This window comes from Cyphellophora europaea, assembly GCF_000365145.1.
Source record: "Cyphellophora europaea CBS 101466 unplaced genomic scaffold supercont1.1, whole genome shotgun sequence".
Classification (NCBI taxonomy): Eukaryota; Fungi; Ascomycota; class Eurotiomycetes; order Chaetothyriales; family Cyphellophoraceae; genus Cyphellophora; species Cyphellophora europaea.
Genome location: NW_008481797.1, coordinates 544,597 through 571,516, shown reverse-complemented (window position 1 = coordinate 571,516; position 26,920 = coordinate 544,597). Strand labels below are relative to the sequence as shown.

At 54.7% G+C, this 26,920-nt stretch overlaps 12 protein-coding genes across 12 annotated transcripts; 7 read left to right on the top strand and 5 right to left on the bottom strand.

Annotated features, from left to right (window-relative positions):
* Window positions 1–881: 881 nt before the first annotated feature.
* On the top strand, window positions 882–1,271 carry HMPREF1541_00188 (uncharacterized protein; the record flags this gene model as incomplete). Its single annotated transcript, XM_008712495.1, has 1 exon — window positions 882–1,271. One exon carries the CDS (start codon window positions 882–884, stop codon window positions 1,269–1,271), a length of 390 nt encoding a protein of 129 aa, XP_008710717.1.
* Window positions 1,272–1,556: 285 nt separating this feature from the next.
* Window positions 1,557–2,882, bottom strand: HMPREF1541_00187 (uncharacterized protein; the record flags this gene model as incomplete). Its single annotated transcript, XM_008712494.1, has 1 exon — window positions 1,557–2,882. The coding sequence occupies one exon, from the start codon at window positions 2,880–2,882 to the stop codon at window positions 1,557–1,559; it is 1,326 nt and encodes a 441-aa protein (XP_008710716.1).
* A 5,609-nt stretch (window positions 2,883–8,491) lies between these two features.
* On the bottom strand, window positions 8,492–9,775 carry HMPREF1541_00186 (uncharacterized protein; the record flags this gene model as incomplete). Its single annotated transcript, XM_008712493.1, has 6 exons — window positions 8,492–8,770; window positions 8,818–9,143; window positions 9,191–9,409; window positions 9,465–9,538; window positions 9,586–9,620; window positions 9,668–9,775. 6 exons carry the CDS (start codon window positions 9,773–9,775, stop codon window positions 8,492–8,494), a joined length of 1,041 nt encoding a protein of 346 aa, XP_008710715.1.
* A 1,563-nt stretch (window positions 9,776–11,338) lies between these two features.
* On the top strand, window positions 11,339–12,770 carry HMPREF1541_00185 (uncharacterized protein; the record flags this gene model as incomplete). Its single annotated transcript, XM_008712492.1, has 2 exons — window positions 11,339–12,386; window positions 12,442–12,770. 2 exons carry the CDS (start codon window positions 11,339–11,341, stop codon window positions 12,768–12,770), a joined length of 1,377 nt encoding a protein of 458 aa, XP_008710714.1.
* A 505-nt stretch (window positions 12,771–13,275) lies between these two features.
* Window positions 13,276–13,887, top strand: HMPREF1541_00184 (uncharacterized protein; the record flags this gene model as incomplete). The annotated part of the gene is made up of 1 exon (XM_008712491.1): window positions 13,276–13,887. The coding sequence occupies one exon, from the start codon at window positions 13,276–13,278 to the stop codon at window positions 13,885–13,887; it is 612 nt and encodes a 203-aa protein (XP_008710713.1).
* Window positions 13,888–15,451: 1,564 nt separating this feature from the next.
* Window positions 15,452–15,862, bottom strand: HMPREF1541_00183 (uncharacterized protein; the record flags this gene model as incomplete). The annotated part of the gene is made up of 2 exons (XM_008712490.1): window positions 15,452–15,623; window positions 15,684–15,862. The coding sequence occupies 2 exons, from the start codon at window positions 15,860–15,862 to the stop codon at window positions 15,452–15,454; spliced, it is 351 nt and encodes a 116-aa protein (XP_008710712.1).
* Window positions 15,863–16,675: 813 nt separating this feature from the next.
* On the top strand, window positions 16,676–18,075 carry HMPREF1541_00182 (uncharacterized protein; the record flags this gene model as incomplete). The annotated part of the gene is made up of 2 exons (XM_008712489.1): window positions 16,676–16,899; window positions 16,947–18,075. The coding sequence occupies 2 exons, from the start codon at window positions 16,676–16,678 to the stop codon at window positions 18,073–18,075; spliced, it is 1,353 nt and encodes a 450-aa protein (XP_008710711.1).
* Window positions 18,076–18,116: 41 nt separating this feature from the next.
* On the bottom strand, window positions 18,117–18,542 carry HMPREF1541_00181 (uncharacterized protein; the record flags this gene model as incomplete). The annotated part of the gene is made up of 1 exon (XM_008712488.1): window positions 18,117–18,542. The coding sequence occupies one exon, from the start codon at window positions 18,540–18,542 to the stop codon at window positions 18,117–18,119; it is 426 nt and encodes a 141-aa protein (XP_008710710.1).
* Window positions 18,543–18,856: 314 nt separating this feature from the next.
* HMPREF1541_00180 (uncharacterized protein) lies at window positions 18,857–20,039 on the top strand (the record flags this gene model as incomplete). The annotated part of the gene is made up of 5 exons (XM_008712487.1): window positions 18,857–19,217; window positions 19,268–19,463; window positions 19,515–19,615; window positions 19,660–19,775; window positions 19,821–20,039. The coding sequence occupies 5 exons, from the start codon at window positions 18,857–18,859 to the stop codon at window positions 20,037–20,039; spliced, it is 993 nt and encodes a 330-aa protein (XP_008710709.1).
* Window positions 20,040–21,015: 976 nt separating this feature from the next.
* Window positions 21,016–23,001, top strand: HMPREF1541_00179 (uncharacterized protein; the record flags this gene model as incomplete). The annotated part of the gene is made up of 6 exons (XM_008712486.1): window positions 21,016–21,213; window positions 21,306–21,450; window positions 21,560–21,715; window positions 21,773–21,794; window positions 21,881–22,317; window positions 22,388–23,001. 6 exons carry the CDS (start codon window positions 21,016–21,018, stop codon window positions 22,999–23,001), a joined length of 1,572 nt encoding a protein of 523 aa, XP_008710708.1.
* Window positions 23,002–24,366: 1,365 nt separating this feature from the next.
* Window positions 24,367–25,491, top strand: HMPREF1541_00178 (uncharacterized protein; the record flags this gene model as incomplete). Its single annotated transcript, XM_008712485.1, has 5 exons — window positions 24,367–24,667; window positions 24,711–24,909; window positions 24,956–25,056; window positions 25,110–25,225; window positions 25,273–25,491. 5 exons carry the CDS (start codon window positions 24,367–24,369, stop codon window positions 25,489–25,491), a joined length of 936 nt encoding a protein of 311 aa, XP_008710707.1.
* A 200-nt stretch (window positions 25,492–25,691) lies between these two features.
* On the bottom strand, window positions 25,692–26,681 carry HMPREF1541_00177 (uncharacterized protein; the record flags this gene model as incomplete). The annotated part of the gene is made up of 2 exons (XM_008712484.1): window positions 25,692–26,435; window positions 26,499–26,681. The coding sequence occupies 2 exons, from the start codon at window positions 26,679–26,681 to the stop codon at window positions 25,692–25,694; spliced, it is 927 nt and encodes a 308-aa protein (XP_008710706.1).
* Window positions 26,682–26,920: the final 239 nt, after the last annotated feature.

Genomic DNA, 26,920 nt, shown 5'->3' with positions numbered 1-26,920 from the left:
GGTCTTACCGATTCGACGTGGTTTTCGCTTAGATTTCTTCTTTCGAAATGCATATCTTATTGGTGGCTTACTTATGTCGTACCAGAAACAGCAGATCGGTGTTGCATATTACAACGGCGCAAGGTTACTGAAGCATAGTTAGAAATGGTACTTGACCCAGCCACCGCAGATAACAGGGGAAGTCTTGCAAAAACCTTTCATATCAATCATGCCACAGCTGTACTCCATCTTTCACTGTTTTCTGTGGCCTTGCACGTACCGCGTCGTAGAGTCTTGGCTCAGGCAGTGAATGAGTGGAGCCATGGGGTGCATTCCAGGATCAAGGCGTCATGCATCGTGAGCGCTTTCAAGCCACCATTCCTAGGAACACCTCACACTGCTAGCCAGAACTGTACCTGCTCATTCATGCAATGGAGTCGTGATGAACGAAGAGCTGGCTAATGCTCCTCTTGTCTTTCCCTTCCATGTATCTCAGTGCCAGGAGGAAACCTTGCCCGATTCTCGACATCAGTGCTGATCTCCAACGGCTCTCGATCCGTCGATGCGTGTCGTAGACGTCAGGGACCAGAAATATAGTGCGCGGAGACCGAGGCCAGAGGCTCGAGTCTCGCATGTGAAATGTCTTGTTTTGGGTGTGGGGAGCCGAGTAGTAGGTGATGCCATATCATGTCATATCTCTCTTCCTTCTCTTGTCTTCACCCACCCAACATACACCTCTCTAAACAACAAACCACCAACGCTGATATCGCACCACCTGCTCAAACTCTCGAAGCCCTTACTCTTCCCATAGTCTTCATAACCCCTTGAACACCCGCACCCCCACCCCTCACCGTCCCCACAACCCACCAAGCCCAAAAGCCTGCACGTCCTTTCGTCCAAACATGGCCCCCAATTCCCCCCTCAAAGACAAAGCCACCACGGCCCTCAAGCACAATCCCTCCGCCCTCGGCGACCCCATCTCCATCAAATCCGAGACCACGCCCAGCGAGCACGATCTCCAGGGCTCTGGCTCTCCCGACACGCCAACAACGCCCAAAGACAATGAAAAGAAACAGCAGCAGCAGCAGCAGCAGCGGCAAGCGCCGAAAGATAGCCAGAGGAAAGGCGATGGCAAGAGTTTGAAGGAGGTGGCCGAGGCCGCGAATCCGAGCATGTTGGGGGATCCGGTGAGTCTCAAGGCGGAGACGAGCGAGACGCAGGTCACGGAGGGGGACAGGGGGGCATTGAGGGATGGGGAGAAGAAGAAGGGGAAGGGGGACTCGAAGCTGTGAGGGAGGCCAGGTTAGAGTGGTGGATTTACGAGGGTATCGGAGTGCATCTTGGGGTGGTGTGGCTATGGAAGGGGTTGGCATGAATTGAGTCGTTAACATTGCATAGCATAGCATATCATCATATGAGGTGATCTCTCTCTCTCTCTCTCTCACACACACACACACAGTCACATACGCTCGTAAACGAGTCCTTTCTTCGTTTCTTCCTTTGTGTGGGCGTACAGACTGTCAGCATCCACTCCCCCAGCCCAGCACACCATCCCTCTTCCTCCCCTTCCTCTACTACTACTCCTTCTTCCTCAAATACGACATGGCCGCCACGACCATAGCATCCACGCCCGTCGTCAACGTCGGCTGCAACACCGGCGCAAAAAACGGACTATGATTCGTCGGCACCTTCTCCTCCAGCCTCCCCTCCTCCTCCAACCGATCCCACTCCTCCCCCTCATGCCCGCCAAAGAACCAGAAACAGTACGGCCGATCGACGCTGCTGCCCAAAATCCCGAAATCCTCACTGCCCAGCGCGAACGCCATGTCCCTGTCGTACCGCTCCCCGAAATGCGCCTGCATGCCACTGCTCAGTTTCTCGACCGTGTCGGCGTCGTTGAGCGTCAGGGGAAACCCGTTGAGGTACTCGAATTCGGGATCCTGCTCGCACCCTCCAGCGACGCACTCGCCCTTCACGACGCGCTCGACGGCGGCGCGCACCCGCCTGCGGTTCCCGTCGCTCGTGGTGCGGATGTTGCACTTGATCTCCGCGAGCGCGGGGATCACATTCTCGGCCTCGCCCGCGCGCAGGCTGCCCACGGTGAGGACGGTGAGTTCGCTGGGGGGCGCGGTGCGGCTCACCACGGTCTGCAGTTTGACGACGATCGAGGCCGCGATGACCACGGGGTCGATGGTGCGGTGCGGCATGGAGCCGTGGCCGCCGCGGCCGTGCACGGTGATTTTCAGTGAGTCCGCTGCGGTCATGGCCACGCCGTGCTTGGTGCCCACGTGGCCCGCGCGCATGGGGAAGACGTGCTGGCCGAGCACGACGTCGGGGACGGGGCAGTTGTGTTTGGAGGGCGTGTAGAGGCCGTCGTCGACCATGGCTTGCGCGCCCGAGCCGCGTTCTTCGGCCGGCTGGAAGAGGAAGATGACTTTGCCGCTCCAACGGGCCCGGGACGTGAGGAGGGTCTCGGCGCACGCGAGCAGCGAGGTGACGTGGAAGTCGTGGCCGCAGGCGTGCATGACGGGCTTGGTGAGGCCGTCGCGCTTGTCGACCTGCGTGGCGGTCGAGGCGTAGGGGAGGCCCGTCTTCTCCTGCACGGGCAGGGCGTCGAAGTCGGCGCGCAGGAGGATTGTGCTGCCTGGTCCGTTGGATAGGATGGCGATCAAGCCGTGGCCGCCGATGTCGGTGCGGATGTCCAAGGCATTGTCGTGGCTGCTGGACAGCTTGCCGAGGTGGGAGGCGATGGTGGCGGCGGTTTCTTTCTCTTGTGTGGAGAGCTCCGGGTGTTGGTGCAGGTGCTTGTAGAGCTCTTCGTACGGTTTCAGGTCGGGTCGGTGCTTACTGATGAAGTCCGTGAAGAAGGAGTCTTCGTTGGCGGTCGTACTGGCGTCGGCCATTGTTGCGAGTTTCTGTGACTTGAGGTCGAGACTTGGCTTGTGTGTGTGCTGTTGTGTACTGACACACAGAGTGTGTGTCTGAGCTTGGATGTAGCTTGTCTGCAAGCTATGAAGCGTCCCGCCGTGGCGCTAGCCTCAGCTGCTATCGAGTTGTATTAGGTATGCTCTCGATTCGCAAGTCCCCTATGTTTCTGTGATAGAAACGATTTGCAGTCTCTCGATGAAGTCCGAAGCAGCTATTGCTAATCAGTATCGACACCACCGTCTAAGATCACGGACTTGTATTACAAGGACGACCAAAAAGCCTTTTCCCCTCTTAAACAAAACCTTCAACCCTCGCGCGACATGACAGTCTTCCTGCCGACGACGAAGATCCCCGCCCGATATCAATATGCCGCTCGGCACATCCGCGTCTTTCCCCATCCTCCGTCTCCCATCTCCACCGATCCACCACCATCATCAGTTCGGACATGTGCGCTGGGAACCTTTCTTGCTTTTCCCCAGGTTTTGTTTTCGGGGAGTGAGTGAGCCGAATCCCTCTAGAATCTTTGAGTTCATGCACCTACCTTTGTGTGGTCTGAAGTACCAGTGGCATAAGATGCACCTGTTCATGATTTAGCTTGCTGATCGGGCATTTCATGCGGTCTTGATTCCGTAATGTCCTTTTCTCCGTTGTTTGGGCACTTCAAGGAACCATGAGATCTAACCTACTAAACTCTGGCTGACACATCGAGAGCACGGTTCAGTCAATGGTGAAGCAGTACTCTCTCTCTCTCTTTGTCTGTCTATCTACCTCAGATAGCGGAGGGAGCATCAAGAGAGTGCCAGGCTTGGCGACGATTCAAGGGGGCCGCGCTCAAGAGGGGGTACAAGGTCGGAAGCAAGGGGGCGGCTGGGGCCGGGGCCGGGAGATTCACTAATCTTGGACCGCAGGGATTTACTGCGAAGATTGGACGTGCGGAAATACTCATCTGCGTATATGGCACGGTAGGTAATAGAAGTGGTACTTTTCTGTCATAAAAGGCATTATCAATAATGGGCAAGCCTCGATGCTGTTCGCCCCATACCCCCATTCGAAGTAGATGTGCAAATATTGTTCTTCTGATCCCGAGTAAGCTGTTTCTGGATCCGGCTGTAAGTAGAAGAAGTGTTGCAAGTAAGCCAGAAATCCGCCCCCCTTTGTCCTTCAAACCAATATAGCGACTCCTTCCTCCCGAGTAGATATTCGCTCGACCCCGCCCCAACGGGCACAACTGCCCCCAACGTAGCTCTCATGTGAGATCCCATGCTTCTCAGATCCGCCCAACGCTCGTCCTCCGCGCAGCCCTCTGCTTCGCAGCATGGCCATGGACTGCACCGCCATAGTCAAGTAGCGCAGTCGCGTCGACGGGATGGCTCCGCAGTGGCAGCAACTTAGCCGACGAGGTCTGTATTTCACAGCCCGTCTTGCTTCTCGCGTGACCCAGCCGTGGGGAATGATGCTCGTTCTTAATGACGCAGTATTCGAGTTCGTGCTCCTGCACGGGATGCATCCGTAGTGGCTGCGTTGTGAGGGTAGCGGAGCGAAAGCGGCGGGACGAGCGGTTATTCTGGGAATGGCGCGCGAGTGGCCAGTTTGCTGTGGTATTGGTTGTGGTGCTGGTGCTGGAGTCGTCCTCTTCGGGAGTCTCATGGTCCATTTGGGAGGACCAGAGCTCGTCGCTGTAGGACCTTGGGCGGGTGGGTTTTCTGTCTATGGGCAGGTCGGAGGAGACCTGGTCCTTGTTGGTTTCGGAGTACGGCTCGAGGTCGGCGAGCTTGTCGGACATGCCGGAGAGTCTGCGCCGGTCCCATTGAGGACGGGAGAATCTCGCCCAGAGTAGGCGGAAGAGGTATATGCAGGCTCCGGCAAAGAGTATAGAGAGAATGATGACGGTTATTATGAGGCTAACGAGTGAGCCGTCTTGAATATCACGTCTGTAGAGGCTGTGGCGTTCGGGTTTTGGTGAAGGAGCGAGGTTATAGTTGATCGGAGCCATGGTTGGTTGTAGTCTGCCTGAGGTTGAGGTACTCTGAGGACAGAAAGTGATAATATACCGTTGTGTTGATTGGGGAAAAAAGGAGACTTCGAGATGAGCAGCAGACGCGTCTACGTCGCGTTGAGAGACATATTGGAATCGCGTCATGGCAAGGGCTTCGCACAGGCCCACACCCGTTGTTGCACATTCCGAGGCCCCCAAGGGAGACCGTCAGGGCGTTTCACTCCAAATCTCCACCTGTCTGGCACCCTTGATTGTGATGTCCCTATTCGTGGATAGTAGAAGCCCTCTAACGAACGGCGCTGGTCGATGCATGGAGCCAGATAAGAGTAAGTCGCAACACCACGTGTTGAACTGCCGGTCTGAGCCGCATTCCGCGGCCGGGTTCTGCGCCCGAAATTGTAGCCGCATTCCTCAGGTTTGACTCGATTAGCCGCGACGAAGCATGGGGTGGTCGAGCAAGTGATCAATAGTAACATCATGCGGCTGACGAGAGGGACGCGGCTGAGAGCCGTAGTAATCCTGATAGGCATATTGGCTGTGCTCCGTTCTGGTGCTACGTTGCACATTTTGTCTTTGTTTCGTGGCAGCATCCCAACGGTAGGGTTCAGTTGGATCACGATATGGGTTCGAACGACGGAGCTCACTGGCTGGCTGCTCAACAGCAGCGTAATCGGGAGGTTGATCGAGATATTGAGGCGGCAAAGCACAGGCAAGATCCACCGTCATTCGTTTCGTATCGAAATCATCATGATTCCAATCGGCCATTCGTTTGCTTGGGGACATGTCCTCCAGCGAGCGTCGCCACATGGCCCGTGGCTTGGGAAGTTGCAACAGCGGTGTCGCTGGTGCGCGCGGCGCGTGCCTTGCGCCTTGCTTTGGAACGGTGTGACTGTGCCGGGGTGGTTGGCTTGCCGGTTGGTATGACCGAGTGTCGTAACGGGCATACGAGTGTGAGGTCTGCGGCGGTGGTGTTGGACGGTTCTCTGGGCCTCGCCGCATAGGATGCTGAATAGGTACGGGCGGAGGAGCAAGGACTGGGTTCGGGGGATTATGTTGAGGTAAGTCGTCCCAACTAGGGAAACCTCGTTGGGTTGTGGGATCGGGGGGTGAGCTGTGAGACCGCCGGTTCCCTAGCTTTGACCGGATAGTGCTGAGGAACGATTTCGACGGGTCGCCCATGTTGTAAGTTCAGCGCAGTCGCTGTCCCAGCGGATAGTGCAGACCTTTCCCCAACTGTGGCTCGGGCCGAGCTGTTGAGATGAGGACCTATAATACGGGCAACATCACGATATAAGCAAGATATTCAGATCGAGTAGGTGCAGAACCGACTCAATGGAGATGCGAGCTTGACAGGACTGGAACGAAGTATTTATCCGGACCAAGGCTGCGAAGGAGTCAGGATAGGATTGAACTCTTGTTAGTAATTTCTTGACCAACAATGGGGGCGCAGATACTATATAAATTCGTTAGTGTTCTTGTGCCGTACTGGGATCAGTGATGCGAAGCTTAGCAGCCTTTGGTTAGGCCGTTTGTGTCAGCGGACCGTAAAGCTGCAATGAGGTTCGGCCCCCTTCTGAAGTGCGTTAATGCTGGTAAGATCCTGCACAGGCAGTCCCTTGCGAGACCTGGTTTGCAACCATCTGGCGTGAGGATGACGAAGCCTTCTGACCACAATGGATAGCATCATCATTGCCGTTAACCAATTCATCTGAGCCGAACCGTGATGGGTGAAGCAGAGGTGTTGGCAGCGAGATACCGTACGAACAGCACAGCACACGACTTCTGCGAGTTAGAACTCAGCCCCAGCAGTAGTGTCATGCGGCCTTTGCCTCCTGGTCGATGGCCGGCCGAAGCCGACGCCGAACTGGCAATGAAAAGGGCAATGGGGCGAACAGTTAGCACGAAGCTCGAGGTGGTTTAACGGTTACAGGTACCGGCAGTGCTGAGTCCAAGCGTAAAGATAGGCCTAGGCGGTGGGCGGGGCGGAGTGAGATGCATTCGTCGCCGGCAAGAACAGCCACTCGGCAATTTAGCGGGCCCCTATTGTTGGCCACAGGCTCGGCTACTATTTCCACCGCGGTTGGATAGGGATTCATTTACGCGAAATGACAACAGTAATCCAGGTAAGCAACTGACAGTATCGCCAGAGAACGCCATGTCCTGACGGCCCGTTCCAATATTGGAACCTCTGCTCACACAAAAGGGCATCAGCAATGACAAGCAGCGTGTGCTGAGGATGGACTTGCGGACATTGGGAGCGCACTGGCAGATACTAACAGGAAGTCATAACCCTCGCAGAGACCATCATCTCCTTGCCGAACGTCAACACCAACTCCGACATCTCAGTCGATGATTCATAGATCATCTTCTCGTCTGACACCACATAGAAGTGATGGCTGTCAAGGGTGTGCTGGGTCTCGATGCATTCAAACACAGGCTTCGCTATGAGACAGAGAACCGCCGTGGTCTTCGATCAAGAGTGGCAGCCATGAATCTCGGGTGTTAGTGCCATCTCCAGAGCTTCGATGATCATGTTGACAACGTGACTGCAGCGGTATCTCTCGTACTCAGATCTCCACTGCTCATACCCACTACCTGCTGTTTGATATCGCATATGTATGCGTTCCTACTGCGATACTAACAGAGCGGAACGTCAGGGCCAGCTACACACTGGCCTTGTGCCCACTTTAACAGACCAGGCGGAGGGTCAGGCGATGGATATCGCGATCTGGTGCATGTAGCAGGAGAAGAAAGGCGGCAAGCGCGCGGCTGAGAGTCAGACCAGCGGCACGGATCGCCCCGGCTTGGAGCGCTCTGTTGGCACCGAATTGAAGACAGAGCGGTTCGGTAAAGACGCAAGATCTGTTATTGACGGGCTTCATACGTTCAGGAGTCCTGCGACCGAGGGAGTCGATGACCGCAAATGACTGCTTCGAGCGTAACATAGGATATCATTGTCTTCGGTGCCGTCCAACGCGCAGCTGCTTTTCGTAATTGCTACACAGCTCGAACCATTCCAGCCCGATCTCTGGTCCTCGGCTGGAAGCATAGTATGATGGCAACAGGGAGGCCATCAACAAATACCCACGGCTCTTCTCAAGGAGAGATTACGTGATACAGGGAGGGCGTCTGCAAATGTAAGCGGCCTCTTCTATCTTGACAATATATACATGGCGAGGGCTTCAGGAAATATCAGCGGTCTAGCACGAGGTTATGATGTGTATACAGGAAGGGCACTAGTAACTATAAGCGGCCATCTTGATTTTGTCAACATGTGTGCGCACAAGGAGGGCACCAGTATTCAGGAGCGGCCCTTTGATTGTAAATTTATTGTGCACGGGGAGGGCACCACTACATATAAACGGCCTAGCTAGATATCAAAACAGGCTTATGAGGAGGGCATCAACCAACATCAAAGACCCATCTCAAGAAAATGATGTGTATACGGGGAGGCCTCTCGCAGATATCAGTGACCTTTTCAATCTCAACGACATGCACACGGGGAGGGCACCGGCAAATATGAGCGACCTAATTTTTTCCGTTTTCAACATTGTGGAATTTCTTCGTCATTCACTATCTCAAGAAGAGTTACTTATTTCTCTTCTTGTCTCTTCCCAATTCACGCTCGATCTCAGGCAATGTTTTACTGCCACTGCTGAACGCCAAGTCGTCGATTTGCACCTTCAGGTATTCAAAAATCGACATCTGAATCATGTTCTGCAATGCAGAACGCAGAATCACCATCTCCAAGCCCTTCCACTTGGACAGGGTGCGAGCCGACGCCTTGGTGGCGTCAGCCGCAGCCTTGGCACCGAGACCGACCAGCCGGTTCTGGGCCTGGGTTTTCATCGTGTCGAGGGGATAGGTCTATAGAATTTCAGTGTTGGAGCTGTAAAAAGGGGCATGTGGCTTACCATCGTCCACGACAGAACACCGCACGCAGCGCCGGCGAACATGACAGCTCCGGGAGCATTGACCTTGTCTGCGCCGTAGGCGCTGTTGATTGATTGCTTCAGCGTCTCGTAGATGCCGAAGTAGAGGCCAGTGCCAAGGACGTCACGGTAGAAGTGCAGACGGAATCCGGTGAACAGGCCGCTGACTCCTCTCTCGGCGATGATCTGTCGAGCAGAATCCATGGATGAGACACGGCCGACGTTCTTGGCAGCGGTGGTGGAGGTTTTGGAACCAGAGGCCATGAGGACCGAAGATTGAGTGCAGTTCTTGATCAACTCGACGGGGGCTGGACAGGTCAGCAGAATTCGGAGAGTTTGGCAAGGAGAAACTTACTGAGGAACGGGGCCAAGAGACCTCCAGCGATCATGCCAGAGCCAGTGAAACAGAGGATGGTGGACAAAGTTGGGTAGGTTCCAGCTCGGTTCACATGTTGAAGCGGCGACGAGCCTGTGACGGTTTCGATCATGGAATCCAGTTGGTACTTCGCTTGTCGGTAGATAGAGAAGGTTAGAGTGCGAGTGAGTGTGAGCGAAGCCAAAGGAGCCCAAGTGCCTGAGAAAGAGTGTCAGTACATGTTGCTGGTTAAACTTTGGCAGGATAGACGTACCGACCCAGAAGCCACGCAGGCCTTCGGTTCTGTAGAGATATTTGGTGGCATTTATGGCAGATGGGAAGTAGCGTCTGCGGGAGTTAGCTGTGCATCAATGGAGACAACTAGCAAGACTTACGATTGCATTCGGACCTTGACATTCTCGAGCGGGGACTGAACAAGTTAGTCAACGAAGAAGTTGAAGGTCTGGGAGAACTTACACCGGCCGCAATTGCTATGATCGATGCAGGAGCTGTCGCGAGGCCTTGTCGGCAGTATTTCGTCCAGTAGACGAAGGCGTCTCGATCCATGTTGCGTGGGTCAGCCATGGTGAAAGACTGGTCGACAGGTTTGGCATGATTCATGGTCGAAGACGGTTTTGTCGCGGGAGTGCCAAGACCGTAGCGCTCCGCAGGCGTTGCCTTGTGTGTTCGGGTAGGTTGCCACGCACGGCAGTCACTTGTCTGTGCAGATGGGCGATGGGACCCGATGGAACGCAAGAAAGCCTCTCAAGGACCGAGAGCGTTTCTACGCGTTCCACGCCCCATTGAAACCTCGGTGTTTGTATGTGCCTCCCCTCTTCCTGCTTGTTTCGAGCAGAGGACCCTTGAGGAAGGGGTAGGGATGAGATTGTGAGAGCGGCGCCGACGTGGTTCACAACTCGATGCTAATGTTGTCCGCAGAGGAGTTCGAAATCGATTTCAGGCTCTGAAAGTACTCGGGGCCCCGCCGTGAGGTCAATGCTTATGCTCACTCAAGTCTTTGGCGGCCCAACTGTTTGGAGGGGTAACGACTTTGTTGAGACACAGCTAGGCCATCGACTGCGGTGTCCTCGCGATCAAGACCAGATTTCAAAGCTGCCAAAGCGACTGTCATAACCTTGCTGCCACTGGAAGATACTGAACACCAAGGAGCCGGCAGTTGGAGGGGTGCATAAAGAAAGAGAGATGGGCGCAGATGAAGCGAGCACACCGCGGTCAAGCATGTGCAGTTGGGTGTGGAGTCCTTCGCCGGCGCCCTTGGGCAGTGGATTGGTGGGAAGAGGCCAGGAGTCAACGGCCCACCAAAGCGAAAGGATAGCTTATCCACTGCCGACCCGCCCAATCAAGGCTCGCTTGGCGCATGCCCCTCAGGCTGCTTGCAGCTCTGTGACGTTCATACAACAAGGCTTGTCTGCATCGATGATTGGTGTCTGAGATGCCCATGGACGGAGAGCACGGTAACGGTCTGGCCTGAGCAACCTTCAGGTTTCCGGAGGAAAGTCGAGGTCATGTCGCTCTCAATGGGGGACAACCGGGCACGACACCGTCAAGCCACGCCGAAGGTACGACATGCGGCACGAGGCGAGGGCCAAGCACCTTCCAAACGAGCTAAACAGTCAGGGGACGTCGAGACGGTGGATACGATATATATAACACCAAAGTTAGGTGGTCAGAGGCAGGGCCTCTGAACAGTAACAAAATGCCAGGTGCAACAACTGCAGGCGGGATCAAATTACTGTTGGAACCAGTCACAGCACTACGGTGGAGTACAAGGTGACGGCTACGGTGATGGAAGCACGCCTACAACGTTTCTCCAGTCCCCTGCAGCTGGCAGTGAATCGCATTCACGCACAGATGATGACTAACGCAAGTCACCAATGAGAGGCGCTGTTACCAACCTCGGCACTTCTCGGTCACTTCGCCCAACTGCGCTCTCCGCAACCTAGCGGGAGGCTTACAGGTGGACCGAGGAAGTGGTGGATGGCTCTGGTGGTTCTTTAAACATCAACTCGAGCATCACCGAGCTGAATACTCGACCTCCAACCGTCTACCTCTGTATCAACCGAAATTACTGCGACTCGACCCCGTGCTCTTCGAAACACCTCTCAATCGCGTCCCCAAACCGCCACAATGGCTCCCCGGAAAGCAGCACCCGCCTATGTCCTGGGCGTGGGAATGACAAAGTTCATCAAGCCACGTGGAAAGGTCGACTATACTGAGCTGGGCTTCGAAGCTGGTATCAAGGCCATGCTGGACGCTCAAATCTCATACGATGATGTGGACCAAGGCGTGGCCTGCTATTGCTACGGAGACTCCACCTGCGGTCAACGGGTGTTCTACCAATTCGGAATGACCCAGATCCCCATCTACAATGTCAATAATAATTGCTCGACTGGCAGTACCGGTCTGAATATGGCCCGCCAGGCGATTGCCTATGGCGCAGCCGACTGTGTCTTGGTTGTTGGCTTCGAGAAGATGAATCCGGGCTCGTTACAAGCTTACTTCAACGACCGTGCCAACCCCACTGGTACAACCAATACCATGCTCAAGGAGACAAGAGGAGTCACAAACGCGCCTGGGGCTGCCCAGCTCTTCGGAAACGCTGGCCGGGAATACATGGAAAAGTTTGGTGCTAAGGCTGAGGACTTTGCCGAGATTGCACGTGTGAATCATGAGCATTCGAAGCGCAACCCGTACTCCCAGTTTCAGGACGAGTACTCGCTCGAGCAAATTCTCAAGGCGCCTATGATTCACGCGCCTTTGACCAAGCTGCAGTGCTGCCCCACTTCTGATGGCGGTGCTGCTGTCGTTGTTGTCTCCCAGGAGTTCCTCGATGCACGGCCACATCTTAAGGAACAGGCAATCCTCATTGCTGGTCAGTCAATGGCCACCGACTCTCCTGATTTGTTTTCGCGTAGCGCTATTGATCTTGTTGGCTACGAAATGAGCAAGTATGCTGGTAAGACTGCCTTGAAGGAGGCCGGCATAACCTCCAACGATGTGTCGGTGGTGGAAGTTCATGACTGCTTCTCTGCCAACGAGATGTGCGTCATCGATGCTTTGGGCTTATCTGAGCACGGCAAGGCCCACGAACTCGTCCGTGCGGGTGGTATTACGTATGGTGGCAAGTACCTCATCAACCCTAGTGGTGGCCTGATCTCTAAAGGCCACCCTCTCGGTAAGATTTCTTTGTCCTTCTCAGCATCTAAGTACACGTCCTGACTGGTCTCTAGGCGCAACGGGTCTCGCACAATGTGCCGAGCTCACATGGCATCTCCGTGGATGGGCCAACAATCGCATGGTGCAGGGCACCAAGTATTGCTTGCAGCATAACTTGGGTCTCGGCGGTGCAGTAGTCTGCACAGTGTATCAGCGCGCAGACGGCAAGGTCGCGACCCCAGTCTCTGATGCCGAGGTCGGCAAGCGGACCGGTGTCGGTTACAACCCTGCAACTCAGGCACGTGGCTTTACCAACGAACAAGTTGACAAGACCCGTAGCAAGAAGTCTAGGAGTGAGTGGGCGCTGCAGGATACCCAGACCAAGGTGCAGGCAAGGTTCTAGGCCAATGTATCCTCTTATCTGGACAACGAAGCTGTTTACCATCTCACTCGCTTTTTCCGCACAAGCCGAGGATGTAATTATTATCGTATGGTATGCCTCATCCGTCAACTACGCGCACTGATGTGGTGAATATGCCAAGACATTCGTTCAGGCACACCACTTCACACCCTCTTCGGCCCCTCCCGCATCCCTAGTCACGCGTCAACCTTCGTAAGCCAGACTCGGGCTGTCAGCTCGAGCCACATTTGGCAACGTATGGGTGTACGAGTGCGCAATACCCGCCGCATGACATGCGGCATGGCGCGGGAAAGGTTGTAATGCATGGTGTAATGAGGCTACGCTCTGACGTTGGACCTGATGTCTTCTCTGGTGGCACTGACCTCCTCGTAGCTCCTCGCTCTCTGACATTCAGCGTGCCTTGCGATATCAGCAAACAAGCTCTGCAGGGGCTGCTTAAAGTATCCCACCTGAACAAAAACAAGTCAAGAACCGTTTCTTCGCCGTCATGTCTCTCGCACTGCTCAATCTCACCATGACTTCCCCGCCGACCGCTACCCCTGACTCAATGGACACCGCTGCCTTCCCCGACCGCCACCGCCGCAAACCCTCACTAACAACCCTCCCCACGGAGATCCGGCTGCAAATCCTTTCCGAAGCCATACCGACCTACATCCCCATCCCCGCCTCTCAATGCCCCTCCGCGCCCATCCACGGCCCCAATCCACTCCTCCGCGTCTCCCGCCAAATCCGCGCCGAGGCGCTGACGTTCCGCCAACCGACGCTGACGGCGGTCGTGCACGTCGACGACCTCGACGCCCAAGTCGGGCGGCGCAATGTCGAGGAGCGCAACCTCTTTGAGCGCATCTTGGTGCTGGGCGCGGAGGGGAGCGCGAGGGACGTGTATGCGTCCCTGAGGGAGTGTTGGATGGAGGTCGATCGCGTCGAGCTGCCTGCGGGCTTTGTCGACGATGAGGAGGGTGGTGGTGGTGGTGGCCAGAACCTGCAGCAGGCAGATCAGGCGCGGCCGTCCGAGCGGGCGATGTGCTACTCGGTGCGTGGGGCGTGTACGGCTTGGTCGCACTACCCGTGGTATATGCAGGCTGGGTATGTTGAATGAATTGCGGGAACCCTGTGGCGGTGTGCAGTGCTGACTTGAAGACTAGGGCTCATATGATGGAGTGGGAACGCCTTGTCGGGCGGGTCGGAGGCTGTCGTTTGCAGTGAATATGCGCACTGACCCCCGAACTGGTACTGAACGAGCTTCAACGGGCTCGGCGTGTGAGCGGCGGAGAGAGCCAAGCAGCAGACCAAGTGCAGCAGCTTACATCAGTATCTGAACGAGCAGCAGTTGAGACGTGATGCCATGCGGCTTTCGATTGCGCCCGGACACATCAAGCAGATCCGCGACCGTGTTCGCTTACCCGCCGAACCAACATGAACAAATATAACGCACAGCAAGCCCCGACATGATACCCGGGTCCATTCCACGAGAATGACCACCCTCCCTCCTGGATCTCGCCCTCGAGATCTGCACTCAGATCTAGCAGAACATAACTTCCACGAGACGCGAAGTGCCGGTCACCGACAACCTCCATCTCCAAAGCCAGATCAAACATCGTCACGAAGCTGCTGCTCACTACTTCCGCTTCCCCCACTCCAGTTCAACACCCAACTACCTCTTCCGTCTGAACAAGCACACGCGCGCCGAAGTCCTCTCTCTCTCTCTCTCTCTCTCTTCTCCACCCATGTCTCACGCCTCGATCCTACTTGCACGACTTTCAGAGTGTCCTCAGAGCCTGCGTGCCGGAGCAGAGGCATTCGTTTCGACGTGTCAAGGTCCAGCTATGTCCGGACAACATTGTAAAGGTGCTATGCTGCGGGATTTTCGATGAGATTCCGATGGGAGTGACGGTTAGAGTGTGGTGGAAGGGTGTTGGCGACGCATTGGGTGATGCTTAAGGTCGGGAGCCGGAAGACTACCGGCGACGCTGGCGGAGGAGTTTTGGAGAAGGATGGGGTTGCTCGAGGAGGCCGAGTTGGTGGTCGACGACGAGAAGAATGCTAGTGTCGTTGGTAAGGCTGGGCCGTGGGGGCCAGTCCTTCCGAAGAGACTCTTGAACAGATGGCTTAGGATGTTGCAAGTGGCTTCTCTCGCACTTCTACCGTTGAGATCCGGATCAGTGACAGCAAACTTGGGCTTTGTTTTTGTCGAGCCGTTCAAACGAGTAGTGTGCCTGAGAAGTCATGCTGGCGGCTTTTGCGATGATCGAGAATAACAGTGCAGTACGGGAATGACTCTGAAGGCAGGAGACCTACGAACGGATGATATATCGGGTTGGGGGTCTGAAGTCTCGTCGTCAAGATCAAAAGCCTTTCTACCGGTAGCGATGATAGACATCTGAATAACAGGAGAGGGTTCTACATCAATGCAGCCCGTTTCCAGGTGCTGCTAACCGTTTGGAGGCCGCTGTGGCTGCTCCTGTGTGTGGTTATCCAGGGCAACTACGTGTCGGAGGCCAAGATTAAGAACAGCATGAATAAGCCCGAACTCCTGCATACTCCACCCAAGCACGTCGATTGGAAAGGAGGGGCCCGTTTATGGAAAGCACCGTTTGCGAATGTGGATGTTGAACTCGACCGGGAGAAAGATGATACTTCTGTACAGAGATCTAGACGAAGCATCATTTCCCGGGTAGGTTCTTCTCGACCATCGCTCTGACTCTTTTATGATGTGGACCGGTAACTGTCTCCTCAGGTAGCATGTCACCATCCTTGAACAGCATGAACGTCGGCACCGCGCTTACACCATACTCCTGTGCGACGCCTTCGGCTTCCTCGATGTTCATCTTGTACCTTGGAAAGATCAGTAGGACTGCCCGAGATGAGCGGCCTGCTATCCATCGCAAGACCTACCAAAGTACATGCTTCTCGTTACCAAATTCCTCGGTCAGCTCATCTATCTTCGGCTCCACGGCTTTGCAGTTCGGACACCACGAAGTGGAGGAATAGATGACCATGATGCTGGAGGAGTCTTCAGTCTTGTCGAGCGCTTGAGTAAAGTCGCTCCGATTGCGGATATCGCCATAGCCCATGATGGATTGTCTGAATAACCAAATCGTTGGGGTAATCGTCTTCTGTCAGACATCAACCGCGTGGTATGAATACTGGGGTTCGAGGAGGTTGGGTGGGGTCGAGTTCGATTCAGCATTGACGTCATCTCAAATGCCGAGATCTTCACCTCGGAAGGGCAAGTGCAACCGGTGGTGTGCAAAACCCCCCTTATACGCACACCGTAATGCAGGCTCCTTGGTCTACTAGTTGGAGTTGTACAGGTGGTCTGCTCAGCAATGTCTACCCAGGAGCTACAGCAGTATCTGCTTACATATCTGCCGAGCAGCAGTGGCCAATCGCTGGTGCATATCTGGAGTCGGCTGTGTGAAGCGTGGAGGCCAAGACGCAATGCATTACCGCCCTCGCCGAGCTCGCCGCCGCCACCCCACTGCTGCAAAACAGACACCACACACCACACATCGGTGAAGCAACACTGGATACCACACGGACGGACGAAACGTCCAGAACTATCTGCCGAGGTTCGCCTGCGCTGCGAGAGGAAATTTCTGCATTCTAGGCAGGGGTTCCGAATTCACTATCGCAAATACCGTGACGTGTAGAGTTTGATGACGATCCGACCTTTCACAAAAGGTGGGTACCCCGATATGTTGTTTAGTAAGGCATAGATTTGTAGCAAACAAGCAGGAGCGGATCTGCGGAGTCCGTCTGGACAGAGTCGGGTTGTCGGCAAGGTATAAATCAACGCTCAGGTCCTGTACGATCGATTTGCGAGATGAAACTGCCACCATTTACGCCTGCTCAACATTAGCAACGCAAGTCCCTTATCAACAACCATGACGCGCAGAGTCCCTTCCGACACCACAGATGCCTCGCCTCTCGGCAAGCCGCTGCATTTCGAGTTCAGCGGTAAGACGGCTCCCAACCGCTTTCTGAAAGCAGCCATGACCGAGAGACTGTCGTCGTGGGATGCCCAAAACTTGGAAAAACGTGGCATTCCCTCCAAAGAGCTGCAGAACGTCTACAAGCGATGGGGCGAAGGAGGGATTGGCCATATACTGTAAGTGTGACCAATAGATCGCCCTGTTCTCGCTGACATGCATCCAGGACCGGAAACATAATGATTGCTTACGATCAGCTGGAGGCAGCCGGCAACCCAATCATCCCCCTGGAGGCAAAGTTTGAGGGTCCCAGATTCGAGGCTTTCAAGGAACTCGCAACCTTGGCAAAAGCTCACGGCAGCCTCATCACTGGCCAAGTCAGCCACCCTGGCCGACAATGTGAAAATCGCATTCAAAAGGACCCAGTCTCTGCCAGTGACGTTCAGCTGGAGGGTGAGATCATGGGCATGAAGTTCAACAAGCCCCATGCTGCCTCCAAAGACGAAATCAAAGATATCATCAACCGTTTCACACATGCTGCAGTATTCTTGCACAAGGCTGGATATGACGGCATCCAGTTGCACGGCGCACACGGATATCTTCTTGCCCAATTCTTGGCGCAGACGACCAACAAGCGAACGGATGAGTATGGCGGCTCTTTGGAGAACCGTGCCAGGATTACTCTCGAAATTGCAGAGTCAATCCGGAAAGAGCTGCCGGCAGCCTCGACGGGCTTCATGATTGGAATCAAGATCAACAGCGCCGAGTTCCAAAAGGGTGGCTTCACTGCAGATGAAGCCAAGGAGCTATGCCATCTGTTGGAAAACGCCGGATTTGATTTTGTGGAATTGAGCGGAGGTACTTATCAGAGTCTTGCCTTCCACCACGAGCGGGAGAGCACCAGGAAACGCGAAGCATTCTTCCTCGAGTTTGCTGACAAGATTGTCCCCGGTTTGACCAAAACCCGGACGTACATCACAGGTGGCTTTCTGACCGTCGATGGTATGTCAAACGCACTGAAGACTGTCGATGGTGTCGGCCTAGCTCGCCCTCTGTGCCAGGAGCCGAGGCTTGCAAAGACGCTGCTGGATGGCAAGGCCTCAGGTGCCATCGATCAGCAGGTCGACAGAGATAACTTTGGTCTGACCAACGTCATTGCCGGGAGCCAAATTCGGCAGATCGGTCGCGACCAGGAGCCCATAGATATGAGTGTCAAGGACAATGTTGACGCCTTCATGAAGGACATGGGTGTGTGGGGCCAGCGTATGGCTGAGGACGCCACCAAGATGAATATGTATGGCTATGTCGACATCGAATCGGTGAGGTCGGATGCGTACGGAACCGCCCAGGCATAGAGACGCTGCGGAAGATAGACCGTAAGCCTATAGAGAGACCTTTATACAATGATCTTGTCCTTCTCCTCCTGATCATTGGATGCGACGGCAATGGCCCCGACAAAACCTATGGAAATGCTAGTAATGGCCATGAGCGTGATCCCGCCCGTATTCGGTCTAAACCGTCCTTGTTTTATCTCCTTGAGCGTTCCGAAATATCTGGCCGTGCCGTGAGCAACCGTTGCGGACCCAAGACCGACCAAGGTTCCCGCCGCCAATTTGGTTCTGGAGTCTGACAAGTGCAGTAACGTTGGAGATAGGGCAGCAAAGGCTTCGACTTTCTCCAGCGCTATGCCGAGCGCAATGAAGCCTAGGCCACTTCTTGTCCATGCGAGGAACGTGCGCTCGCTGGCCAGCAGGTCTCTCGCAACGGAGCCAGTGTTGGCCAAAGGCTCAGCTCTGATGTAGCGCAAGAGTCGTGACAGCATCTTAGCGACAGTGACATGCACGTGGGAGCGCACAACATCAACGACCAGAGAAGAGAGATAAACTTCAAGAGCTCGGATGACGTGGAAAGCCCTGCCAATCTGATTGGCCGGCGTGCCAAGTGGGTTCGGTGCGGCTCGTTGATCGAGTGGACCCACTTCGTCGATCGTCGCTTCTCTCGTTACGGTATAGCGCCAGAACTCCTGTTCGTTTGCTGTACCTGCCTCCTCTTCAGAACTACCACAGTTTTCACACGAAGCGACCAACAATCCATCAGTCGAAAAAACCCAGCTCCGCTTGAGGACCACGAATCGAAATGGCCATCCTCGACCATGCCACTGTCCAGGTGATGTGTGAGGGCAATCAGGCTACCGAATACAATGATCCTGAGGACGACGTGGAGTCGATGCCGGACAATACCATCTTGAAGTACATCGAGGTACAGAGTGGAGCATCTTTCGAGATCAGATGCGAAATCGACTACCACCTTGACTGGAAAACTTCCGACGTCGTGAGCGCGCGTGTCAGTCTGGACGGTCAAGACGTAACAGGCATCGCTATCCGTAGGTGCACGTGTCCCAGACGACATAAAAAACGCGGCGCTATGAAAGGCGTCTATTCTGGGAGTGGTAGCGATGTCAAGTTGCTACAATTCACTTTCGCCGACCTGGAGACTTGTAAGAAGCCTGCCATCCGAGTGTTGAGTGACAAGGCTGACATTGATCAGGCGATCTGGAAGTCGAGGATGACAGGTCCAAATTCAAAGAGATGTTCGGAAATCTTGGCAGTATCAAAGTTGAGATGTATCGTGAGAAACTGTGTGGCTACACGGAGAGCTCTGGCAAAGCCAGAGTCAGTCCACGATCATCGGACCCCATTCCAGAGAAAGGCCTGAAAGGCCGCCCTCTTGACGTAGCGACAACGTAAGTACCACCTCATCGTCGGGGGCTCGGGGTGCTCACTGTCCTACCCAGATACAAGGTTGTTCCAGCTGAACGCAGGCATAGAGCTGCACACACTGAGAAGGTCGAGGACGAGCCCTTTGCAACCTTTATCTTCAAGTATCTAACTAGACGTATGGTGTCGTGTGCTGTATGACTGTCGTCTGACACTTTGCAGGCGGCCTACAGTCTCTATTGATCATCGATCGTTCTCCGACTCCGATTCCCCTAGAAGATCGTCCCATCGAGGAGCTTACCCGTGAAGAGCTCATGGAACTCGAGCGACGGCGCAGAGTAAGGAAATGTTTGACTCCCACGAACATCGAATGACAGTGACAGGCGAACGGGGAGATTAAACATGAGAAGATCAAGCGTGAGCGAGACTTGAAGGACGCGACGCCCATGCGGCCTCTCAAGAAGAGCAAGGGGCCAAATGGTTGCAATGTCTATCATATCGACTCGGACGATGACCAGACCGATGACCAGACCGAGCAACCTCTTGTCGAATTTGGCGGCACAGAAGGTGATAGCGACGTCGAGGTGGTGACTCTACGTTGATTCATGAGCAGGCTATATCTGTATGGCGTCAGTAATCTCGATACAACGTTTTAGAACTCATCTGTGTATCTGTGTTAGGAGGCCCGTTTGACCATTTCGAAATTTCAGAAACCGAAGTCTGCTTCAAGCCTTTCTCAGATATGCCGCATCGTCTCGCTCCTGCTGTTGCAAGTGTTGCTAATTTATTTTTATCAATCTCAACCCCTCCCGGCTGTGGCACGATGAGGCACCGCGATCTCAATGTCTATCCAATTCAGCGATCCAGCAACAACGACATCTTGATCCTCCCGCTTCCGAGGATCCTTATTTGCAGGCGCAGTCGAGGGTTTGGCGTGGCGAATGCGAGGTAGTATCTCATCGCTGCTATTAAGCGGCGTAAATACTCTAGGAATGATCAACGCAGACGAAGGGCCTGTGGCCGGCTTAAAGCTTTCGCGGCCGACCGACCGGTCTGTGTCTCCGTGCTTACCCCGGATCGAGTTGGGGGTGGGGGCACGATGCAAGGTCTCCATTGTACTGTATACATATTCCCTCCACATCGTCTCGGGGAAAAACCCTGCAAAGTGACCAGGATTATTTCCGCACTCCCCTCCCCCCAACAACCGGAAAAAGACACGAGCAGACACCGGACTCAAGGCCAAGACGCAGCTATGGTAAAAAAGCCAAAGTTATACTGCAATGAGCTTAGTGGATCTTCACCATCCTTCCATGGCACTACCCACGACCTTCACTCTCTCCAATCGCTATCCCTTCGCGCCTTTGTGCGGGGGACAGGTGGAAGTGGTGGGGTAGTAACGCCAGTGTCCCCGGAGTCAAGCGCGAGAGGAGGTAGGGCTGCGAATGTGTGTATATATGATCCCTACTGGGGAGCTGCGAGGACTCGGACAGGACCGTCTTTCGAGTCCACTTGCCTTCTCAAATACATCGAATAAACGGCCGATCACCAGGACATCAACAAAGACGGTGTCTCGCAAAGATGGGTCTCAGGCACTCCGAGGACAAAGACGGCGCCAGCATCGATGTCAAGGACGTAGAGGCGACGCATGTCGAGGCCGCGGGCGGCGCCGCGCGCGTGCTCGAGATCGGTACCTTTCGCGTCACGGGCTTGAGCACCGAGGACGCCGAGTTCTTTCAGGCGTTCCCAGAGGAAAAGATTAGGAAGGTGTTCAGAAAGGTGCGGAAAGAAGATTTCTTCTGCCTTGCTCTTTTGCTGCGTGCCACAAAAGTGATCGGTGGAAAAGATTGCTAACGGTTAGCTAAAAAAAGGTTGATGTGCGTCTCGTGCCCATGCTGGCCGCGCTTTATCTCATCTGCCATATCGACCGGGCCAATATCGGCAATGCGAAGATCGAGGGCATGATCGAGGATCTGGGGATGACGGGCGTGCAGTATAACATCGTCCTATCGATCTGTAAGTTTGCCCAGCCGGACGCTCAGAGACCGTGCCCTCGGAGACCGCGGTGTACAGCGAGCTTCCGGTGTTGAGAAACTTTTGCTAACGGTGGCCTGCGCCAATGCAGTCTTCATCCCCTACGTCCTCTTCGAGATCCCTTCCAACATGGTGCTCAAGAAGTTCAAGCGGCCGTCGACCTATCTGGGCATCCTGGTGGTCAGTTGGGGTATCGTCATGACTCTGACCGGCATCGTGCAGAACTTTGCCGGCCTGATGGTGACTCGTAAGAACCCACCCCCTTCTCATCGCACATCGTGCCCGTTTACTGACAAGACTTCAGGCGTCCTCCTCGGTGTCTTCGAGTGAGTCACTCTTTCTATTTCTTTCCTACCCCTTCCCGCCCAAAGGCCCTTTTCACTAACCACCCGGCCCCTTTCCCAAAAAACAGAGCCGGTTTCTTTCCCGGCGCCATCTACCTTTGCTCCTACTGGTACATGCCCAAAGACCTCGCCACACGCATCTCCTACTTCTACTGCGCCTCCGCCCTCTCCGGCGCCTTCTCGGGCCTGCTCGCCGCCGGCATCGCGCAGATGGACGGCGTCGCCGGCCTGCAAGGCTGGCGCTGGATCTTCCTGCTCGAAGGCATCGCGACCGTCTGCCTCGGCGTCGGCTGTTTCTTCTTACTGATTGATACGCCCGCGCTGAGTTCGCGCTGGCTGGAGCCGGATGAGATTCGGTACTTGGAGCTGTCGATGTTCATCAAGCAGGGTGGCGCATTCTCGGATGAGTCTGGTGGGAAGATGCGGGATTTGGTGAAGGTGTTGAAGAATTGGAGGGTGTATGTGCAGGCGTACTTTTTGATCTGTCAGAGTGCCTTGTCGTATGGTATGTGTGCTTTCTCTTTATTCGATTATTCTCGGATTGGCATTCGGGAATCGGGCTAAAGCGTGCACAGGCATCAAGTTCACTCTCCCCACCATCACGAAAGCCATGGGTTTCAGCTCCACTAACGCACAACTCACCTCGGCCCCGCCCTATGTCGTCGCCGCCATCTCAGCCATCCTCTTCGCGCGCCTCTCGGATCGGTACTACCGGCGAATGCCATTCGTCGCCATTCCCATGGCCATTGTGACGGTCGCGTACTCGATCCTCACCTCACTGGACGGCGAACTTCAAGCCAAACGCGGCGTGGCTTACTTCTCCATCTTCCTTGCGATGGCTGGCATTTACCCGATCCAGAGTGCCGCAGCGTCCTGGAACGCCAACAACTTGGCACCCTCGTCCCGCCGCGCCATCGGCATCGCGCTCATGAACTGCGTAGGGAATGTCGGGGGCATCGTCGGAAGCTACATGTTCCTCGAGTCTGAGAACCCCAAGTATCCTACCGGGTTCGGGCTCAGTTTGGCTTTCGGCGGCTCTGGACTCATTGTTGCTCTGCTCCTTGAGTGGAGCTACAGGGTTGCGAATGCCAGGAAGGCGAAGCTTGTGGACGAGTACAAAGCCAAGTATACTGAGGAGGAGCTGTTTGACATGGGAGACAAGAGTCCGCTTTTCAAGCATGTCTTGTAAGCGTATGGTTTTGAAGTGAAAGAGCAGCCGCCACGGGTGCAGACGAGAAGAACAGCTTCAGTGCAAGCCTTCCGCAATTAGAATGCTTTTGCAGGTCCGTAGAATACAGAGCATGTCATGACACCCGAACGTCTCAGCTTACCTGGAGTACGCCCCGCCTAAATTGCCTGTGTGAACAGGATTCAGACCAAACGCCCTTACGGTTGAGAACTTTCGTTACGTCGTGACGGATCAGTGCCGCTTCGTCGGAGAAGCGCTTGGACAAGCAGCCGGCCAAGACCCGGTAGATGTGGGGGGGACGGAGATCGCTGCTATGCCCAGCATGCATGAGGGGAAGAATGCCGGAATGACTTAACACCCTGACGGGTCCAAGAGTTTCATGACTCAAGCAAGCCGTGGTCGAGCTCTCGTTGTTCGAGATCTATGTGGTTGAGCAGCGGGGCACTATGTCGGGATACATTCCGAATGATCGTTTGAGCGGAAATCTGGGGGTTGTTGCTCTCGGAACGTGTGGTCTCCCGGAAAGGGCGACACCACACCTGCATTAGAATCTGACCCCGTCTCGTATGGCCGGCGTCGGTAAAGGTTGGCGCCGGTTGTTGGTAGTTCAAGTAGAGGAGCACGTGGACTCGGAAAAGGATGTCGGAATTGCGTTGCAAGGCGGTGTCGGCAAATTCGTGAGATACGCAGGGGTAATATTTCTAGCAGGTGGGGGGCTCAGAGCCATGTGTGGAGCAACCCCGTGGGGTCGCACGGGGGCTTCTTGAAGTTTCTGAAGACGACTAGGCATCGTTCATCCTCTTAATGCACCAGCCTCCTATGTCGCTGCGGTCCGAACCTCTCGATGAATATTATAAGTTCTTCTTGAGAGCGATGTCGAATTGATGCCAGCGATGAGACTCTGTCAGAGAAATCATGGAGGATTGCAACGTGCTTTCAGCAAGGCTGGACTGACAATGTCTTGGTACCTTGTGCTCGACGCAATGGACGCAGAAATCCATTCTTATGCCATTCTGCCTCGGGTGAGTATGCCACGCTCACTAGATAGGATAATATCGACGTGGCACGCTGACGAGGTAGGTGACAATGATAGAGGTGCTGCCTTCTTTCGAATGGTCTTTGCGCACTAAGCCTGCCTTGGACTAGTCCAACCACTTCACCTGTAGCTACCCTGCCACCGCAGCCTGACATGAAATGCAGTGATGCTGACTCTATCGCTTGCTTGCATCAACAACTAATTTGACTTGCTTTTCTTCAATCCTCAAACCTGGCTCTTTCCGCGTTAATGAATGTCAACATCTCATTCTTACGAACCAAGCGCCAACACTGATGGCGATCTTAGATCACGCTACGGTGAGGGTGATGATGGGAGACGTCCAAGCCAACGAGTACGATGACGAAGATGAGGAAATGCCATCACAAGACAACACCACTGTCAAGTACATCGAAGTGCAGTCCAAGGCTGACTTCCATTTCGAAATTACCTTGCATCCAACATTCGAATGGGGAAAGGCAGATACGGTGGCGGCTTATGCCTACATCGATGGCAAGCACTCCTGGAGCATCTGTCTCCACCGGCCGAAAACCTACATACTAGAGGGTATCTGGACTGGTGCGGGATCTGGCGCAAGACTGTTGCATTACGCCTTCGCTGATCTGCAAGCAAGTAAGCTATCCCACGTTTCAAAGGCTTTCCTCACCGCTTATAGGAGAGCAAACAGCCCAAGACAACCTCAACGAGTGGCAGCACAAGTACGGTGCACTTGGAACTCTAGAAATACAAATGCATCGCAAACGCAAAATTCGTACACGTCAAGCCGATAGCAACGACAACGCCACAGCGCTGGAGACGGTTGAGAGCGTCCCAGAGAAGGCTTTGAAGGGAAAAGCTCTAGATGTTGCCACTATGTAAGAGTCAGCAGCATCCTTGCATACGCCGGACTAACCCCCCAAGCCATCGGCCTATTGCTGGTCGAACCCGACCAAGCATCACCCATACCGAGCCAGTCGATATGTGGCCCTTCGCAAAGTTCATCTTCAAATACAGAACTAAAAGTAAGCGGTCTCCTGGTATGAAATGATGAAAAGTCTCTGACCTACTTGTCAAGGAGCTCTGCAGGCATTACTGCTCAGAGACCGCACGCCGAGCCCGGTCCCTCTGGAGGAGCGTGCTCCTGAAGACTTGACCCGCGAGGAACTCATCGAGCTTGAGCGCAGACGTCGTGTAAGTCGAAGCGGCGTAGACAAGAGACCAGCTCTAATTGATTGCAGGCAAATGAGGCCATCAAATCGGATTCGCGACCTGTCAAGCGCGAGCGGACTGGTGAGGAGAAGTCATCCACCGCACCTCTCAAGAAGACGAAAGGTTTAGATGGCGAGATAGTCTACCATTTTGACTCAGAGGACGATGGGGAGGTAATTGAGGTTGCGAAACCGAAGCGAGGCCAGAGTGGTCTTCTAAAAGATGCAGACGTCGTCGCACTCGATTGAGGTGGCCACTAGCGATGGTCAACAACCCTCTTCCCCGAGCGGAATCTCGACAGCACGCTGTCTACTTTCAAATTTGATGTGGAGGCATGGACAAATGGGACTTGTGATGCGCGATGGCGCTAATAATAGGTCTATGGAAGGTCAATACGCACTGAGATGACTGCTATCGTCTAGACGTCAAAATGAAGTCTTCACATAAATCACAGGTCCTGCACCACCAGAGATTCATCCTCCCGACTCTCACCAACCTTTGCATCAGCTTCTGCCATCAGATTGATCCATCGAGCCAGCCGTCTCCCACCTTTCCTGATCATGCGATCCACAATGTCCGTCGCCCCATCATAGTAGCCACCAGCCAGATCCATGCCCTGAACACCCTCCACATCATCCTTCAGCACATAGCGACACACATACGTGTTGGCCTCGCCAGCCCACTCCAGCGCACACGCCGCCGCATCATCCGCACACTCGCCGTCCAATCCACCCTGATCCTCGTCCGAAGCATGCAACTCCTGCGCCCACAAAAACGCCGCTTCCTCCTCACTATCCCTCCCTCCTCCACCCCACTCCTCCCTCTTTCGATACTTATTCGGAATCAGCGTGTCCCACACACTATGTAGATTCGTGCGCTTCCCCTCAAACACCACCTCGATACCATTGCCCCCCCGATCCTCCTTCTCCGTGTGCAGCGGCTGGTGGATGTCGCCGACGAAGTGCAGCACGAAGCGCAAACTCTGGCCGCGGAAGAAGCGGGTCAAATCGGTGTCCATGACGCGCGCGGTGTGGTTGGCGATGGCGGAGACGACGCAGCCCTCAGGCGCGGCGGACGGGCAGTCGCGCGTCATGTTGATGCCGCAGGTGCGGGGCGGGTCGTCGTTGGCGTCGATGTAGTGCCAGCCCCGTGTGTAGGCGAAGCTGGGGATGTGGGCGATCTTGTCTGGGAACTGTGGGGTTGTGGTTAGTGGGGAAAACTGATGGGGTGAGGTGGGGGCTGGAGGAGAGCCTACGAGAGCGGCTTCGCTGATGTCTTGGCCGTTGAGGAGGTGGTTGGTGAAGGTGGTGGCTTCCGGGGTCAGGTAGAGACTGGCGAGGTAGGCGACCGTGCGATGACCGAGGTTGCCCCACGCGAGAGCAGAGTTACAGATGGCAAGAGTGCAAAGTAGCAGCGGAGCTAGGTTGGGAAGATTCATCTTGCTCATTTGCTTGGAGGCAGAGAATTCGTGTGAAAAAAGAGATTTGTGGCGAAAGGCAGCAGCCGGGGAACCTGTTTATACCCGATTCTCGACCATCATAGATCCAAGCATCTCATCGCGTGTCGTTGGCGGGACGGCGAGCAGTGTGACCACTTCGCCGACCGCCTCGTGACCAATGGTTCAGACGATGTTGTTGGAACCTGACACGTCTGAGGCTACATGCATGTTATGGTCCG